Source organism: Gallinula chloropus, assembly GCF_964237585.1.
Source record: "Gallinula chloropus genome assembly, chromosome: 28".
Lineage (NCBI taxonomy): Eukaryota > Metazoa > Chordata > Aves > Gruiformes > Rallidae > Gallinula > Gallinula chloropus.
This window is the reverse complement of record NC_140113.1, coordinates 1,983,907-2,000,235: the sequence shown is the minus strand read 5'-3', so window position 1 is coordinate 2,000,235 and position 16,329 is coordinate 1,983,907. Positions and strand designations below refer to the sequence as shown.

Sequence of the window (16,329 nt, the reverse complement as noted above, 5' to 3'; positions counted from 1 at the left end):
TCACTGGGGCAGGAGAGTGGTGCAGAAGGCAGCTGAAGGATGGGGGTGGGGGTTTTAGGGGTATAGCACCACTCCCAGGCTGAGGATGCTCTGGGAACTGGGAAACATCAAAACTTCTCTGGCCCAGACTTTAACCCACAGATAAGACCACAAACCCTTCTCAACCCATTGCTGTATTTTACAGAGACAGAACAAAGCCCCAGGGAAGGGTTCTCTTGAGGATGTCTTTGAACCCCCTGCCCCTGGGGACAGAATCCTTGGATCCAGTGTGCTCATCAGCCTCACCACTGTTTCAGCAGGGACACGGTGGCTTTTGCAGGTCACCACAGAGGAAGCAGAACTCCTGCCAAAGCAGGAGCAGGGTACACAGTGCTTTTCATGTCTCAGAACCTGGGCAGGTCTCTGTCTGTGCTGTCCTGTGCCTTCAGCTTTGGCGTGGGTCGCTCAACCTGCAGAATTAGATCAAATCCTTCCTCATCAGCACAGCTACACTGTCCTTGTCTTTATTCAGCTCCATCTTCAGCACCATCTGCGAGTTGGGGGGGGTGGAGTTTGCATGCAACTGCTTGGGAAAGGGCATCCAGAGGTGTCTGGGGCATCAGGGGCATCTCAAAGGAGATTGAAGGGTCCCTGGGGCTGGCAGGAAGCGAGGGAGCAAGCTGAGATGGGAAAGCGTGTGGGGAAGTCCCAAATAATTGGGAACAGAGGAACATGAGGACCTGTGGGGAACTAGGAGCAAGGAAGGGATGTCCAAGAGAGAGGGAGAGGAGTCAGAGAGGGAAGGTGGGGAAGTGGCAAGGGGCAGAGGGGCAGTGCTGGACCGGGGATCGCTGCTGTGTGCCCACAGCAGGAGCAGCGCCCGGCAAAGGGGCTTCGGCAGTGGCGCCCTCTGCACCTACCGTAAATCTCGACGTCATCATAGATGTCAGTGTCCCTGCAAGGAGGAAGACAGGGTGATGTGAGCAGCCTGGTGTCCCACGTCCCCACAGCCTCCCCGTGCCGATGCCAAGGCCAGCTCCAGGTGCTGGGGCTGCCCCAGCTCCCCTAACACGTCTCCAGGCTCCACACAGCCCCATTCACCTCCTCCCAGCCTCCTGCTCTCCCTGCAGAGACAGAGTCCTGCAGCGTGGGGTGAGCGTGGCTCTGGCCCCTCTCACACCCCACAGGGGGGGTGGCCCCATCCCAGGCTGCCACAAGCTGGAGACCTGGCAGCACTGGCCCATCACACCATGCCACTGGCAGCATCTGAGCCATGTCTGGGCAGGTCCCACGTGAGGGAGCACAGCTTGGGGAGGGCTCCCAGCTCTCCAGGAATCTCTCCTGACACCAGAAACAGCAGAGCCCATCCCCAGAGTAACCAGCTGGTTTACATCACAGCCTGGCTTTGATGGTTTTGAGCTGGCACTCAGTGGCCTGGGCTGGTTTGGTGCTGGGCAATTGCTACAGCTCATGGAGTGGAGAGGAAGAGGCTGAGGAAAGGGTACTCACAGGTGCAGCATCACAGCCCGGGGCACGTAGCCATCTGCAACAGGGAAAGGAAATCATGTCAGGTTGTGCCAGGAGTCAGGGCAGGAGCAGGGTCTCACCCAGCACCTGCTCCTGCCAAGGACAGGCAGGGTTCAGTGCTTATATATATATATTTATATTTATATACATAAAGCACCTATCACAGTATTGATAAACATCCTTTGGATCCACTCTGACATCTCACATCCCCTGGGAGGGCTGGGGCAAGGAGGAGCCTGGCTCTGGGAAGCTGAGCTGGCCCCATGGGGGTAACGTGCTTGGGGCAGTGCAGGGCATGAGCTGGCCTGGCTGGCAGGGAAGAGCCTGATCCCCAACTTTTGGGAGCTACTGCTGGATGTTTGGCATGTTTTGAATTGAATGGGGGTCCAGCTGAGAAAAATCCCTAGGGAAGTATGAGGAGGGTTCCCTGGCAAAGGGAAGCCCTGAGCCCCAGGGTCAGAGGGGCTGCTTGTGGGCTCCCTGGGGAGGTTTCAGGCCAGGTATGTCTGTCAGTCCTGGCTCCTTTGGTTTGGGAGCTACTGCTGGATGTTTAGCATGGAGTTTAGCTGCTCCCAGAGCTGCCTGTGGTGCAAACATGGCTCGTGGAGTCTGTGCCACTGGCAAAGCCTGATGTGCTGGGCTGGGGGCTGCAGGGCTGTGGTGGCTTCAGCAGAGGGACATGAGCCCAGCTGAGAGCAGGAATGTGGGTGCTGAGGAGAAGCAGAACATTGTGCAAAGAGAAGTGGGAGCATTGGAGAGCCAGGGTACCCCAGGTGTGTAGAGACAGGGGATGTCTGCCTGGGGGGTACATGCACAAAGAAGCTTCTTCCCAAAACTGGGTGTGTGCTGTGATCCCCACTGTGAGCAAAGCCCCATCCCTGGGGGTGTTCAAGGCCAGGCTGGATGGGGCCCTGGGCAACCTTGTGTAGCTCCAGGCCTGGAGGTTGGTGTCCCTGCCTGGGGCAGGGGGGTTGGAGCTCTGTGACCCTTGGGGTGCCTTCCAGCCCAGCCCAGGCTGTGACTGTGATTCTATGGCAGCCTCAGCCCCCTGACTTACACCTCCTCTGGCTGTTCCGGCACAGGATTTGCTCCTGGTTTGTAAACTGAATGACATCCAGAATTTCTCCTCGTCTCAGTGGCAGGTTCTTCCCTCCACCTCTCTTCTCAGCCACTGCAGGGTCGACCATCATCTGAGTCAGGACGTTGATGCTTCCTTCGAACTGAAACACAGACAGCAGTTGCTGGAGCTCAGCAGCTCCCCCCAGGGAGAGCGAGCTGGGCAGCTCCCACCACGCTCCCTTCTTGGAGATCCCTCTGTAGCCAGACAGCTGTGGGACTGGTCTGATCTGGGGGTGTTTCAGTGGGGAATGGGGCAGGTGTGACCTTGCTGTGGAGGACAGCTCCTCTGTGCCCTTCCTGGGAGGTCGGGGGTGGGGGGGAAGGTGGGGGGTGTAGAAGCTCAGAGAGATAAGCAATGGCTTCTTGCTGCTCACCTTGAATTTCTTCTGAAACTCCCTGTCTGCCTTCTCTTCCTTCTTGCATTCCTTGAGTGTCATTGGCTTTATCTTCTGGGAAATGTGGGTGTCTCTGCAGAGTCAGTGCAGGTCACAGAGAAAGCTCAGGTGATCCCACACTGTAACCCCCTCCCACTCCTCCTTCTCCTCCCAGCTGTTGCCCCATCACACCAGCTCTGGGGCTGCTGGGACTCTCAGAACACTCTTGTGTTCTTCACCAAGGACATTTCTCTCCCAAGCCCAGCAGAGACCACTCAACCCCCAGCTCTGTCCAAGCAGGGAGGAGCTCTTGCCATTTTGGGACCCTTAGAAAGAGGAAAAAAAACCTCTCACCTCCGTGCAGCTGCCAGCAAGACACCCCTGTTAGGGGCTGGAGCAGCATCTCCACCTGAAAAACCAAACCCCAGAGAGGTGCTGCTGGGAGGGCTGTGATAAGGTGCAGACACCCCCTGAGACAGGACACAGGACTGAAACCAAACCCTGAGATCTCCCCCTGAGCGTGGGGGGGATCAGGGTTTCCCATGCAGAGGGAGCAGCAGAGGAACCCATCGCCCTCCTGCGGGCTGTGCTGCTGCCCCGTGGCTGGCTGTGGCTGTGAGCACCCAGCATCCCAGCCCCTCCTCTACCCACCTCTTCCACGGCGGGGACGGGCTCCGGACTGCGACACAGGGGGCAGCGCAGAGCCCCGGTCTGTCCTGGGCAGCCCAACGGGCTCCACATCATCGTAGATCTCATCTTCATCCCTGCAGTGAGGAGACAGCGGTGAGGAGGCTCCTCTGAGGAGATGTGTTGTATCAAAACCAGTGTGGCCAGTAGGGCTGGGGAGGGGATTGTGCCCCTGGACTGGGCACTGGGGAGGCTGCAGCTCGAGTGCTGGGTCCAGTTCTGGGCTCCTCAGCATCAGAAGGACATTGAGGTCCTGGAGCGAGTCCAGAGAAGGGCAACCAGGCTGGGGAAGGGGCTGGAGGGTGAATCCTCTGAGGAGCAGCTGAGGGAGCTGGGGGTGTTGAGCCTGGAGAAGAGGAGGCTGAGGGGAGACCTTCTCCCCACCTCCCCTGCCCTGCCAGGAGGGTGCAGAGAGGTGGGCGATGGTCTCTTCAGCCAGGGGACAGGAGATGGGACAAGGGGCAATGGGCTCAAGCTGCCCCAGGGCAGGGTCAGAGCAGATGGGAGGGAAAAGTTCTTCCCTGGCAGAGTTGTCAGGGCTGGAACAGGCTGCCCAGGGAGGGGCTGAGTCCCCTTCCCTGGGGGTGTTTAAAAAAGGGGAGATGAGGTGCTCAGGGATCTGGTTTAGCACAGGATGGGAATGGTTGGACTTGATGATCTTAAAGGTCTTTTCCAACCTGGTGACTCTGTGATGACACTGGGGACTGAGGAGGGGGGACTGAGGCTGCCAGGAGAAGGGTGGACAACAGGTAGTTGGGCTGCCTGTGGGTAGAGCAGGACAGCAGCTCTGTGCCACATGCCAGCACCTTGGCCACACAGCACAGCAGCCTGGGGTGTGGTGGCAGCAGCCAGACCTGTGTGACTGTCACTTTGGGGGTGCTGGAGCACTGGGACATGCAGCCCATGGGGGATGGTGCTTTACACCATGGGAGCTGCCTGCTCAGGGTGAGGCCCCATGCTGGGCTCCAGGAGCTGGAGGGAAAACCCAAAGACCATCTTGCTGTTCCCCTCATGCCCTTCCCACTGGGTCAGGACAGCCTGGAAACCACTTAGACTGGAAGCCATGCCCTGGTCCTTACCCTGTTCCTCTGGGAGCAGGCTGTGGTGGGCACTGCCCTGGGGATGACACAGCATAGCCTGGTTTCAGGTAACCTGTGGGAAAAAGAGGAACAGGAAGGAGCAGCAAGAGATTATTTCACATTTTCTCCTTGATTCTATCCCCCACCCTCAGGTCAGAGCTGCCCCAGCCTAGATTTAGTGCAGAGGGATGCAGGGGGATAAGCCAGACCTCACATCTGGAGCCAGTGAGGAGGTTTTTACTTTATGGCACACCTGCAGACTTTCTTTCCTCCCAGTACAGCAGGGCACAGCTCACTGGGGAGCTCACTGGGGAGCCCACTGGGGACCTTGAATATATATTCTCCCATTCTTATGTCCCTAATGTTACTTTCTCCCTGGACTAGTGATGAAAGGGGAGGAGAAGAGGCCAAAATGTGTATTATGTTGAATGTGGTGAAAACCCTAAATTCCAGAGCTGTACCAGAGCCAGGGCAAGTCCCACACCTGTGATGGCAGCGACAGGACAAGGGGCAGTGGGTACAAACTGGAGCAGAGGAGGTTCCCTGGGAATGTCAGGAGGAACTTTGTCATTGTGAGGGTGATGGAGCACTGGGACAGGCTGCCCAGAGAGGTTGTGCCCACCTCTGGAGACATTCAAACCTCCTCTGGAGACACTCAAACCCACCTGGACATGTTCCTGTGGGATTTAGTCTGGGTGATCCTGCTCTGGCAGGGGGGGTGTGGATTAGATGAGCTTTCAAGGTCCCTTCCAACTCCTGACATTCTGTGAGTCTGTGATATCTCCATGTGCTCCAGAGCATCAGCAGCCAGCAGAATCACAGAATCCCCAGGTTGGAAAAGACCTTTAAGATCATCAAGTACAACCATTCCCATCCTGTGCTAAACCAGATCCCTGAGCACCTCATCTCCCCTTTTTTAAACACCCCCAGGGAAGGGGACTCAGCCCCTCCCTGGGCAGCCTGTTCCAGCCCTGACAACTCTGCCAGGGAAGAACTTTTCCCTCCCATCTGCTCTGCCCCTGCCCTGGGGCAGCTTGAGCCCATTGCCCCTTGTCCCATCTCCTGTCCCCTGGCTGGAGAGACCATCGCCCACCTCTCTGCACCCTCCTGGCAGGGCAGGGGAGGTGGGCAGAAGGTCTCCCCTCAGCCTCCTCTTCTCCAGGCTGAACACCCCCAGCTCCCTCAGCTGCTCCTCAGAGGATTTGCCCTCCAGCCCCTTCCCCAGCCTGGTTGCCCTTCTCTGGACTCGCTCCAGGACCTCCATGTCCTTCTGATGGTGAGGAGCCCAGAACTGGACCCAGCACTCGAGGTGCAGCCTCACCAGTGCCCAGTCCAGGGGCACAACAGGGTTGTACAGCAGCTGCACCCTGTACAACCATGCCTGAGTCCCTGCTAAGATCCTGTCCTCTTTAATACCAGCATCACAGCTGTCACCAGCCCAGTCAACCAGCCCAACCAACAACTGGCACTATCCATGGTACAACATTGGGGTTGGTAACACCAACCAATGTGTGATCATATACCAGGCCCTAAAAATTGTAAGGCCACCCTAAAAAATGAACAAAAATAACCAAATGAAGGTGGGGCTGTAATTCTACATGTTCAAACTTGTCCTGGAACCCATGAGACAAATAAAGGCTGGAAAACTGCTGGTCTGTAGGACACACAGGGAGCACATCACTCCCTTCTCTGCCAGGGCCACTCAGCCCAGGGCCAGGGCCAGTCTTGGTGGGTCTCCCAGCCTCTCCCAGCATCTCCCAGTAAAATGGCATAGCTGGGCCTGAGAAAGGCCTCTGAGTGCTAACACAGTGACAACACCCCATATTAAGAACATAAACCAGGTATGTTTTGCAGTTCTCATATGGAAAGGAAGAGATGTTCCTGCATAAGGAGGAGGAAGTTCCCTCTCAGAAGAAGGAAAAGCCCTCTACTCTGCAGCTATGGCTGAGTCATCCTATAAATGGGGCAGTGAACAAGAACTTAGAGGAGCTGGGGAAGAAACAGGATTTGAAACAAGTTTCATCACCCAGAGTGTGGATCAGCAGAGTGGCAGCTGTTAGAAACCAACAGATCTGCCTAGATCTGGAAGGCCACCATGGAGCATGGCAGGGCTGGTGCTGAACTGAGACCCACCACATCCAAAAGGCAACAAGCCCTGTGTCCCACAGACAGCTGGTAAGGAGGGCACACCAAGCCATCACCATGCTGCCAGCTTCAGAGACCCTCTGCCCCTTGGCCAAAGGGTGTGTGAGTGCTTCTTGCCCATGGGATGGAGACCAGCTCTGCTTCCCACCAGTCTGTTCTCAACCAGTGGAGTGGTTGGACAGGACCTCCAGAGTCTCTCATCCAGCCTCAGAGCTGCAGCAGGTTGTTTAGGGCCTCAGCCAGGTGAGAACTGAGTGTCTCCAAGAGTGGGGATACCCTGGTGCCTGCTGCAGGGCTGCACCACCCTCACAGGAAAGAAACTTCTATCTGGAATTTCCCCTACTGCAGCTTATGCCCATCACCTCTGGTCCTGCTCCTGGGCACCTCTGGGCTGAGTCTGGCTCCATCTTCTCCTCTGGTTAGGGGGCTGTGAGCAGTGACAGGTCCTGCCCTTCATTCGCTCTCCTCCCAGCCGAACAGCCTGGGCCCTCAGCCTCTCTTGCCCCACATGCTCCAGCCCTCAACCATCTTAGTGCCCTGTGCTGGGCTCACTCCAGTTTGTCAGCACCCTTCACATTACTTACTCCAACCCTACTCCCTAGAAGCTCCCCAAAGCCTGATACCTGTCCCCAGCCAGGGCACTTAGTCCCCTTTGTCTCTTTACCTGCTGTCCTTCCCTCTCACTCCTTTCCACTTGCTAAGCCTGATAAAAGCCACTTTGGCATTATCAGCCCCCACTTCTTCAGCAGACCCCCAAGTCTTTCTGCCCCTCCAAGAGCTTCAGACTCTGACTAGGGAGATTCTCCTTCCTGAGTGAGTGGCATCCTTCTCTGGGAGACTGGCGGGTGCCTGGCCATACCGGGTTGAGTGCTCCTTGGTGGCTTCAGGGCAGGGCCAACAGCCGTCCCAGGACATGCAGCCACACTGAACTTCTTCAGATCCACAGCAGGAGGCCTCCTGGGCTTGTCTGGCCTTGCTCCCAGCACCTTGGCATGTGGCAAAGGCTTCCTCTGAGGCTGGGATGCATGGCCTGTCCCACGGGGGCTTCCCGCAGCATCCCGGGGGGCTGCACCCTTGGCAGGAACTGCTGGAGCACCCTTGTCTTTGGCAAGTGTCCATGTCTGGTGGGCTGGGTTTCTGTGGGGAGGATCAGAGGGGGCTCCCACCTCTTTATTCAATGCATCTCCTCCTCCTGGCTTGGCAGGGACTGGGGGGAAGCTGGTGTCTTGAGCGATCCCCTTCTTCAGCCGTACCATCCAGGCCGGCGTCTCAGAGACGGGATGAGGAGGGGGATGTTGTGCCACACTCTGACCTTTACTGTGGGATGGAGAAGCCCTGTTGAAGTCTGTCCTCTTGGTCCAGGGTGTCTCAGGAGGTGGCTCACCCTTGGAACCTGGCATGGGGGTCTGTCCTGAGTCTGCTGCAGAGCGACTCTCCAGCCAGCTGCCTCCTTCGGTAGGGTCCTTCCTGTTCCCTTGGAGCTTTGCCCGTAGGTGCCTCACCACAGCCTCTTTCCCCTCCAGATGTGTCTGTGGCCATCAAGAAAAGCTCCAGTTAAACACCAGTCAAACAGTTCAACACAAGTCACAGAGCACCCTGAGGAATGCAGGTGTTTCTTCACCACCACCACCTGACACTAAGCCTCCTCCACGAAACATGGCCTTTGCTCAGAGCTGGGCTGCACCAGATCAGGAACAGGTCCCACCACCATGATGGCATCCAGGAGGCACTGCATAGAGTCTTTTGGTTTGACCTGCCCTTCATCCACAACCAGGAACTGTCAAAATGGAGGGATGAGCTGTGGGATTATCCCCTACCAGCCCTGAGGGCAGAATGGGAGATCTAGAGATTGCTCAGATGGGAGCAACCTGCCTTGCCCTGTTCCTGGTTCCTGTGAAGTCCGTGGTGCCTTCCTTGGGCCACTCATGGAATTGTAAAATCATTTAGGTTGGAAAAGGCCTTTCAGATCATCCACAGATCCACAGAATTGCAGGAGTTGGAAGGGACCATCAGGTCCAACCCCCTGCCAAAGCAGGTCCCCAGGACAGGTCACACAGGTCGGTGTCCAGATGGGGCTGGAATCTCTCCAGAGAAGGAGACTCCACACCCCCTGGGCAGCCTGTCCCAGGGCTCCCTCACCCTCACTGGGGAAAAGTTCTTCCACAGATTGGTGTGTAACTCCCTGTGCTCCAACTTGAGGCCATCACCCCTTGTCCTGTCCCCACAGACACTGAGAAGAGGCTGCCCATGTCCCCCTGTGTCCCACCCTTCAGATATCCATAAATGTATCTGATCAGGCTGGAGCTGGTGGAGGAGGCCACAGGCATCCCTCCCCAGAGGCAGAACAGGGCTGGTGCTGCTGAAGCTCATCCTGCCAAAGCCTGTGTGCAGAAAAACAAAGGCCAAGAGGCAGCAGACCTGCCCTATTTTTGTGACCAAAGTGTTTCCTGTGCTGCTCACCCCGTGCACACATGAACTGGGACACATCAGCCCCCACAGAGCTGCCCCCAGCTTCCTGAATGACCCAAAAGCACCTTTATTTTCTGAAGCCTTTAGGGAAAGGCTGCCAGGAGGAGTCTGGTTGACTTCTGGCAGAAGAGTGCCAGGTTTGAGGTACTGCACAAAACTCAGGGTGGGCTGGAGTTACATTTTACCTTAGTTGCTAAGATGGACCTTATAGGAGGGGAGGGCTCACCTTGCCCTCACTCATCCTTCTCCCAGCCCTTGTTCCCAGCCCACAGTGTCCCTCTGTACCAGAGCTGCTGCTCTGCCTGCCCTCAGCAAGCTGTAGGCTCTGATTTTGCAGTTCTCCTCCCTCTGGGATTTCAGTTGGGGTTTGGGCTTGTGTAATACTGGTTTTCTTTCGCAAGAGGAGGGCCATGATGGGAAGAAACCAGCACAAGGGCTTTACACACGAGTGCTAAAATGTGTAGATATCTAGAAATTAGTGCAAGGTCCCCTCCCATCCCCAGGCTGTCACCCCAGTTTCCCTGGTGAGCACTTTAAACACAGCACTCTGAGAGGAGCCTGGGGTTGAGAGCACAAAGGTGCTGTTCCCTGCACTCCAGGCAGTGGGGATTTCACCCACACTCCTGAAACACCCCAACTCCTTCCCCAGTCCCAAGCACACCACTGGGATCCAGCAGCTTGTAACCATGGAGTTGTTCCCTGTGCTGGGACTTGCACACAGCTCTCAGATGTACCTGTGGGACACAGCACCACTAGCACCATGATCAATTCTGCCTTTATCAATACAGTTTGCACTGGTGGGTGCTGTCCTGGTCTCCATGGCCTCTTCCTCTTTCAAACATTTTAAATCCAGCCCAACACCACCCAGCAAATCTTGCATTAAGCCCAGGAACTGGTTAGATACCTTTTGAAGCTCTAACCAGCTCAGATATACAGGGGGGCTTTGAGTAGGAGTGAGGGTCTCAGCCCCCTGCAAGGACACTGCAAAAGCCTTTCCAACCAGAGACATGGTTCTACTCCCCACACCCTGTCCCCAGGTCCAGCACAGCCCAGGACCAGTTCTTACTCACCATTTTCCATCAGCAGATGCTTTCCTGCGTGCTCAACTCCTTCCTAAAGGTCACTGGAGGCACCCAAGCAGAAGGGCTTATCCAAGGCAAGCCTCTCTGCTGTCCCCCTCCCCTGAAACCAGAAGCTCTTTCTTCACAGTTGGTGAGAAGCTGTGTGCAATGCCAGGAAGTCGCTGTAGCTGACTGTGAAACAGCACAAGGAGGAGGAGAAGAAAGAAGAGGAGGAGCAGCTTTCTTGATGCATCACTAGCTTGGACTGTGTTGCTGTTGGGAAGCTTGAAGGTCTCTTAAGTCCTGCCATCTGTAAGACAGTGTCATCCAGAAAAGAGCCTGGGAACAGCTCTGAGATGTGAGGGACAGGCTGTTGTGAAGACCAGAGGGGGCAAGTTATATTCTCACCTGACAGTAGCCAACATGAACCTGCTGCAGGTGAAGGTCTTCAGAGCCCCATGGGACCTTCAGAGGGTGGGCAGATCCAGGGGGTCATACAGCACGGCCCTGAGCAGCCAAAGTTCTGTGGGAGCACAGGAGGGTTGGGGTGAGGGCTGTGGCTCTCTGGCCTATCCAAAACCACTGAGCATGTGCTCCGTTGAAGAGCCAGGCTCCACCAGGAAGCAGGGGAAGTCCTCTGCACAGCTCAGCACTGAGTTGGGCCATCTCTGTGTTGAAATGGGCTGGTTTCACCATTTATTGCCTCAGAGGCAGGAAAGGCCTGAGAGGTTGAGTCAAGTGCCATGGCAGGGATGGTCTGGCCAGCCACAGGCAGGTGCTGATGTCCCTGTCCCAGGGTGCTGTGTCCCTCCAGCCCTTTGGGAAGGTGTCCCACCAGCAGTGCCAGCGGTAGCTGCTGCCTCTGGATGGGGTTAAGACGTGGAAGGACGTGGGGAAGGCTGGGACTGAGACATGTGGGGGTCCCGTGGAGGGTGGTGGGTGCCCAGGGGACGCTGCAGGGCTTGATCCTGCCAGCCAGAGGCAGGATGGAGAAGGGAGGTCGAGGGGGGATCCCACACCAGGCCCACAGGGAGCCAACATGGGGCACAGGGAACATGATCTGACGGAGGGGAGGGGACCCTGGGCAAGGGTCCTGCGTGGGCAAGGGGGGGCTGAGGAGCCATCTGTGGGCACAAGGGCTGTGGGGAGGCCCCACAGGCCGGGCCTGACAGGGAGCGCAGGGGGTGCGGGGAGGCAGGAGGAGGAGGGCGGCAGGGAGCTCAACGGCCACGGCTGAGGGCGGGGGGGGCTCGGGGCCGGCGATGGGGGCTCCGGTTGGGCCTCCCCGGCACTGCGAGCAGCCCCCTGCCTCCCAGCCGCGCCGCGGGCTCTGGGCCCCGCCAGGAGGCGAGTCCGCAGCCGCCTCCCGCTCCGCGGGGCTGGGCCAGGCTCTGCCCGTCCCGCCTCTCCGCCATCCCCCCGCGGCGGCCCCGCTCCGCCCGCCAACCCCGTGCAGGCGCGGCCCTGGGCCCGGGATGGCGGCGGCGGCGGCCGTGCCGGTACTGACGGCGGGCGCGGAGCCGGCTGGGCCGAGGGAGGAGGCGGCGGGCGCGGGGTCGCCGGTGCCGGCCCGCTTGGCCCGGCTGCCGCTGGCGCGGGTGAAGGCGCTGATGAAGGCGGACCCGGACGTCACCCTGGCCAGCCAGGAGGCCGTCTTCGTGCTGGCGCGGGCCACGGTGAGGGCCGCCGGCGGTGCCCCGTTGGTGCGGGAGGCCGCCCGCCCGCCAGAACCCCGCGCTGCTGCCGGGCCGGGGCCGGGAGCTGCAGCCCTGCGGCTGCGGAGCGGGGCCCGAGGGGCTTCCTCTCCCAACCGACACCGGCCGGTCAGCGGCAGCGCCGGGCGCCGCAGGGGGGTGGGGAGAAGGGTCGTAGCCCAGCCCGCGGCCGGCTGCCTGGATGGGATGCGCCTCAGGGCCGGTGCCCGGGCTGAGCAGAAGGCTGGGGAAGCCACGGAAGAGCCGGCTGTGCCTCCCGGGCCGAGCCTCCCCGCGGCAGGGGCCTGCCGGGGCCAGCCGGCGGCGGGAAGCGGGGCCCCGAGGCTGCGCTTGGCTCCGCGGTGTGAAGGCGGCTGCGGTACCCGGGGAAGCGCCGGGGCTGCTTCTGGCTGCCTGCGGGGCTTCCAGCTCGCCCCGATGGAGCGTTGGGGGGTCTGTGCTGTGCAGGGGGGGTTCTCTTTTGCTGAGAGTCTCCCATTGCTCAGGCCAGGTGTGTTTGGTGGGTCCTGGGAGAGCATCTGTGAGCAGACTCTGGCCCTGGCTCCCAGCAGCAGCTCCAAGGCCTGCTGCTCTGGGGCTCTGCTGCTCTGGGGCTCTGCTGCCCTGCTGCCCTGTGGCTCTGCTGCTCTGTGGCTCTGCTGCTCTGCATCAGCTTCCCACAGCTGAGGGGTGTGTTGGGCACAGTGAGGACACTCAGTGCTCAGCCCCCTGAGCAGAGGACACGTTCCCTGCTTCAGAAGGTGCCCTGGGAGCAGCTGGTCTCCCAGATGTGTTCAGAGGACCCACCTCTCTGCAATACACTCCTGGGCTTCTCATCACCCCTCGTTACTTCTCATGCCCAGCAATTTCATTCCTTGCTTTCAGAGCTATTTACTGGGAAGGGGAGATCTTAAGATGCAGGTTCTGGTTTCTTCCTGAAGTCTGGTGAGATCTTTCCTGGGAATATTCTCTCTTCCCTCTCTCCTCTCCTATGTGAACATATCTTGGGTTTGCTTTGCAGGAGCTGTTTGTGGAAACCATTGCCAAAGATGCTTATGTCTACGCTCAGCAAGGAAAAAGGAAAACTCTGCAGAGAAAAGACCTGGGTATGAGAGCATGTTCTGTGCTGTCCTTCAGCAAAGCCTTGCTAGGATGGGGATGGAGGGTTTTTCCACCTGGATTGTGGTGCGAAGCGACCAGAGGTCCTTCTCTTTCTTTCTCTGGGGATGGGAAAGAACAACCTCTGTACTAAACATCACACCAATAATTTCACACAGCAGCTCTAGACCAAGGAAACCTCTTTGAAACTGGTCGCTGTAGTGGGATGTGAATTCAAATCCTGCTGTTTGAATGATGCAAATACGGGGTCAGTTTATCTCTGCTGTTTTCAATTTGCTTTGCAGATAATGCCATTGAAGCTATTGATGAGTTTGCTTTTCTGGAAGGTGAGTTTCTGCTTGGTTTCACCTTGTATTTTGCATAATCTCCTTGGGAGAGAAAGAACTTCATCATTTGCAGAGCCCTCTGTTTCTGCATCTAAATAATTAATAGTGTAACTCATTAAGCCCCACTCTGAGAGGTGAAACACAAATCATGGGGACCCTGAGACCCATGCAATACTTCCTAGCTAGATCTGGTTTTATGTGTGCAGGATTTGCTTGAAGTTACTGCATATCCCTTTGGCAGCTTGCAAACAAGTTTAGTTTGATCCCTTAACCACATTTCTGTTTGCCTGAGGCTGTGATTGTATTTTTTTTTCCAGGTACTTTGGACTAAGCTGGATGGAGATGGAGCTTTTTGGAGAAAGAGACTGCAGAGATAGACCTGGAGTGGAAAACAGGATGTTGAGAGCTCCTAGTTCCTGGGATTGTTAGGCTGAAGTGACGACCCTGAGTGTTTTCTATGAAGTTCAAGTTGTTGTAAGCTCTTTAAAAATGCCTATTTTTTCATAAATGTTTTGTACATCACTTGGCTGTGCCCTGCTGCCACAGCACAGACTGCTCTCCAGCTTTGGCCAGGTCACTTGGCAGTGGTTCCTGCCTCTCCAGGTGTGCAGCACTGCAGAGCTTGGACAGTGTCTCTGCTCAGATCCCCAGGCACAGAGGATTGGTTTTTATTTTCTGGAAGTGTATTTTTCTTTGTATATGTTTGTTTCTTGGCTGAACACCATTAAATTTATTATTTTTGGTTGTTGAGCAGCTGTCCTGATGTCTCCTCTGTGCTGCTGGTTTAGAAAGGATACCTTCTAATAGCATTGTGCTTTTGCTAATTGCTTCCTCAAGGCAGAGCTGTCCCAGTGAAGTCCAGTTGTCCTCCAGGAACTACAGTTGAGCTCCAGGAAGACTTGACTCATTCCTGTGGGTGTACAGCTTCCAGAAATTTCTGTGGTTGCTGCACCTGTAAGTAATTGTAGCCCAAAAAAAACCAACCCCAGAGCCCTGTGTTGAATACCAGAGCGGTGTTCACTGCCATCCCTGTTCTCTTGTGTGCTCTCATTCTTGAATCTGGCCCCAAAATACTTCCCTGGCAGCTGGATCCATTCCCTGCCACGTGCACTGGCCCAGGTCAGTGCAGAGCCCAGCCAGTGTGGTGGGGAACCACATGCAGCAGGTGTGCTGCCCTGGCCCAGTGTGTCTGTGAGCATCCCCTCCAGCACACCCACATCCTCAGGGCCTCTGCTGTTCCAAGGACCTGGGAGACTAGTCCCTTCCTACCTGTATTTAACAAGCTAGAGAGGAGGATAAAAGCTCAACTGGAAACAGAAACACAACCACTGAAAAGCAGGGTTTCTTTTCTGGCCACCTGGAATGCCCTTTCAGCTCAGCACCACTGAGCTCCACTGATGTTTCAAAAATCACTTGGAAATGGAAACTCCAAAGGAAACCATTCCAGACCAGTTAAAACCTTCCAGTGGGATAAGGCTGAGCTGGCTGGACCTGAACTGGGGGGCTGTCTCCTGAGTTTACATGTAAAGTGACCCAAGTCCCATCAGCCAGGCTGAAGCAGTCTGGTTTTATCTGGATGGAAAGTGACATTGAAATGATTTTCCACAACTGTTTGGTAGAGTCTGTTCACCTGGAGCTTGTTGATGTTGTTTTATTGCCCATTCTGCATCTAAAACCATCCCAGTGAAACCTTCCTGGCAGCTGCTGTGACAGAGCTGTGACAGAGCTGTGACAGAGCTGTGACAGAGCCAGCCACCAGAGAGGGACAGAGACCAACCAGTCTCAGCATCAGATTGAAAAGCAGCAGAGGGCACTGAGTCAGAGCTGAGGGGGGGGAGGGAAACCAAACCTCTGGGGGCTCAGCTTGAGGAGGAGCACCCCATCTGTGCCCCGAGAGGGAATCCCATCCATCCATCCATCCATCCATCCATCCATCCATCCATCCATCCATCCATCCATCCCTCCATTCCCTGAGAGAACCCCATCTGTCCCCAGAGAGGGAATTCATTCCATCCATCCATCCCCAGAGAGGGAACCCCATCCATCCCAGAGAGGGAACCCCATCCATCCCCAGAGAGGGAACCCCATCCATCCCCAGAGAGGGAACTCCATCCATCCATCCCCAGAGAGGGAACCCCATCCACCCCCAGAGAGGGAACCCCATCCATCCATCCATCCATCCATCCATCCATCCATCCATCCATCCATCCATCCATCCATCCCTCCATCCCCTGAGAGAACCCCATCCATCCCCAGAGAGGGAACCCCATCCATCCCCAGAGAGGGAACCCCATCCATCCCCAGAGAGGGAACTCCATCCATCCATCCCCAGAGAGGGAACCCCATCCATCCCCAGAGAGAGAACCCCATCCACCCCCAGAGAGGGAACCCCATCCATCCATCCATCCATCCATCCATCCATCCATCCATCCATCCATCCATCCATCCATCCCTCCATCCCCTGAGAGAACCCCATCCATCCCCAGAGAGGGAACCCCATCCATCCCCAGAGAGGGAGCCCTGCCTATCCCTGGAGAGCTGGGATGGACACACCAGCCCCACACATCAGCCCAGCTGTGATCTGGCTGCAAGATGTAGCAAGAGGAGAGGAGAATTAAGCAGCGTGAAGTGCTTTTTTCCAGGGGTGGGGAAATCAGCATTGGCCACCCAGACGTGTGAGGAAGGTGCTGGACATGCTGTTATCTGGCCCCAGGGTCGCTAATGGGCTCATGGGGTGCCAATGGCCCAGG

At 56.8% G+C, this 16,329-nt stretch overlaps 2 protein-coding genes across 3 annotated transcripts; one reads left to right on the top strand and one right to left on the bottom strand.

Moving 5' to 3' along the window:
* Positions 1 to 269: 269 nt before the first annotated feature.
* Positions 270 to 3,182, bottom strand: PRAM1 (PML-RARA regulated adaptor molecule 1). Of its 2 annotated transcripts, XM_084276497.1 has the most exons (5): positions 3,000 to 3,182; positions 2,564 to 2,726; positions 1,489 to 1,522; positions 900 to 934; positions 270 to 449 (listed from the first exon to the last, which is right to left on the bottom strand). In XM_084276497.1, exons 1-5 carry the CDS (start codon positions 3,060 to 3,062, stop codon positions 445 to 447), a joined length of 300 nt encoding a protein of 99 aa, XP_084132623.1. In that variant the 5' UTR covers positions 3,063 to 3,182; the 3' UTR covers positions 270 to 444. The 2 variants fall into 2 exon arrangements, with proteins under 2 accessions (XP_084132623.1, XP_084132622.1); XM_084276496.1 differs by having other exon boundaries at positions 270 to 934.
* Positions 3,183 to 11,877: 8,695 nt separating this feature from the next.
* On the top strand, positions 11,878 to 14,329 carry POLE4 (DNA polymerase epsilon 4, accessory subunit). The gene is made up of 4 exons (XM_084276502.1): positions 11,878 to 12,116; positions 13,156 to 13,240; positions 13,538 to 13,579; positions 13,897 to 14,329. The coding sequence occupies exons 1-4, from the start codon at positions 11,916 to 11,918 to the stop codon at positions 13,908 to 13,910; spliced, it is 342 nt and encodes a 113-aa protein (XP_084132628.1). The 5' UTR covers positions 11,878 to 11,915; the 3' UTR covers positions 13,911 to 14,329.
* The last annotated feature ends 2,000 nt before the right edge of the window (positions 14,330 to 16,329 follow it).

Coding starts and splice junctions, on each gene's coding strand:
- PRAM1 (XM_084276496.1), bottom strand. CDS start 3,062: ATGACACTCAAGGAATGCAAGAAGGAAGAGAAGGCAGACAGGGAGTTT. Junction 1,523..2,563: donor CCGGAACAGCCAGAGGAGGT/GTAAGTCAGGGG, acceptor TCCCTGTTGCAG/ATGGCTACGTGCCCCGGGCT. Junction 935..1,488: donor CGGGCTGTGATGCTGCACCT/GTGAGTACCCTT, acceptor TCCTCCTTGCAG/GGACACTGACATCTATGATG.
- POLE4 (XM_084276502.1), top strand. CDS start 11,916: ATGGCGGCGGCGGCGGCCGTGCCGGTACTGACGGCGGGCGCGGAGCCG. Junction 12,117..13,155: donor TCGTGCTGGCGCGGGCCACG/GTGAGGGCCGCC, acceptor TTTGCTTTGCAG/GAGCTGTTTGTGGAAACCAT. Junction 13,241..13,537: donor TCTGCAGAGAAAAGACCTGG/GTATGAGAGCAT, acceptor TTTGCTTTGCAG/ATAATGCCATTGAAGCTATT.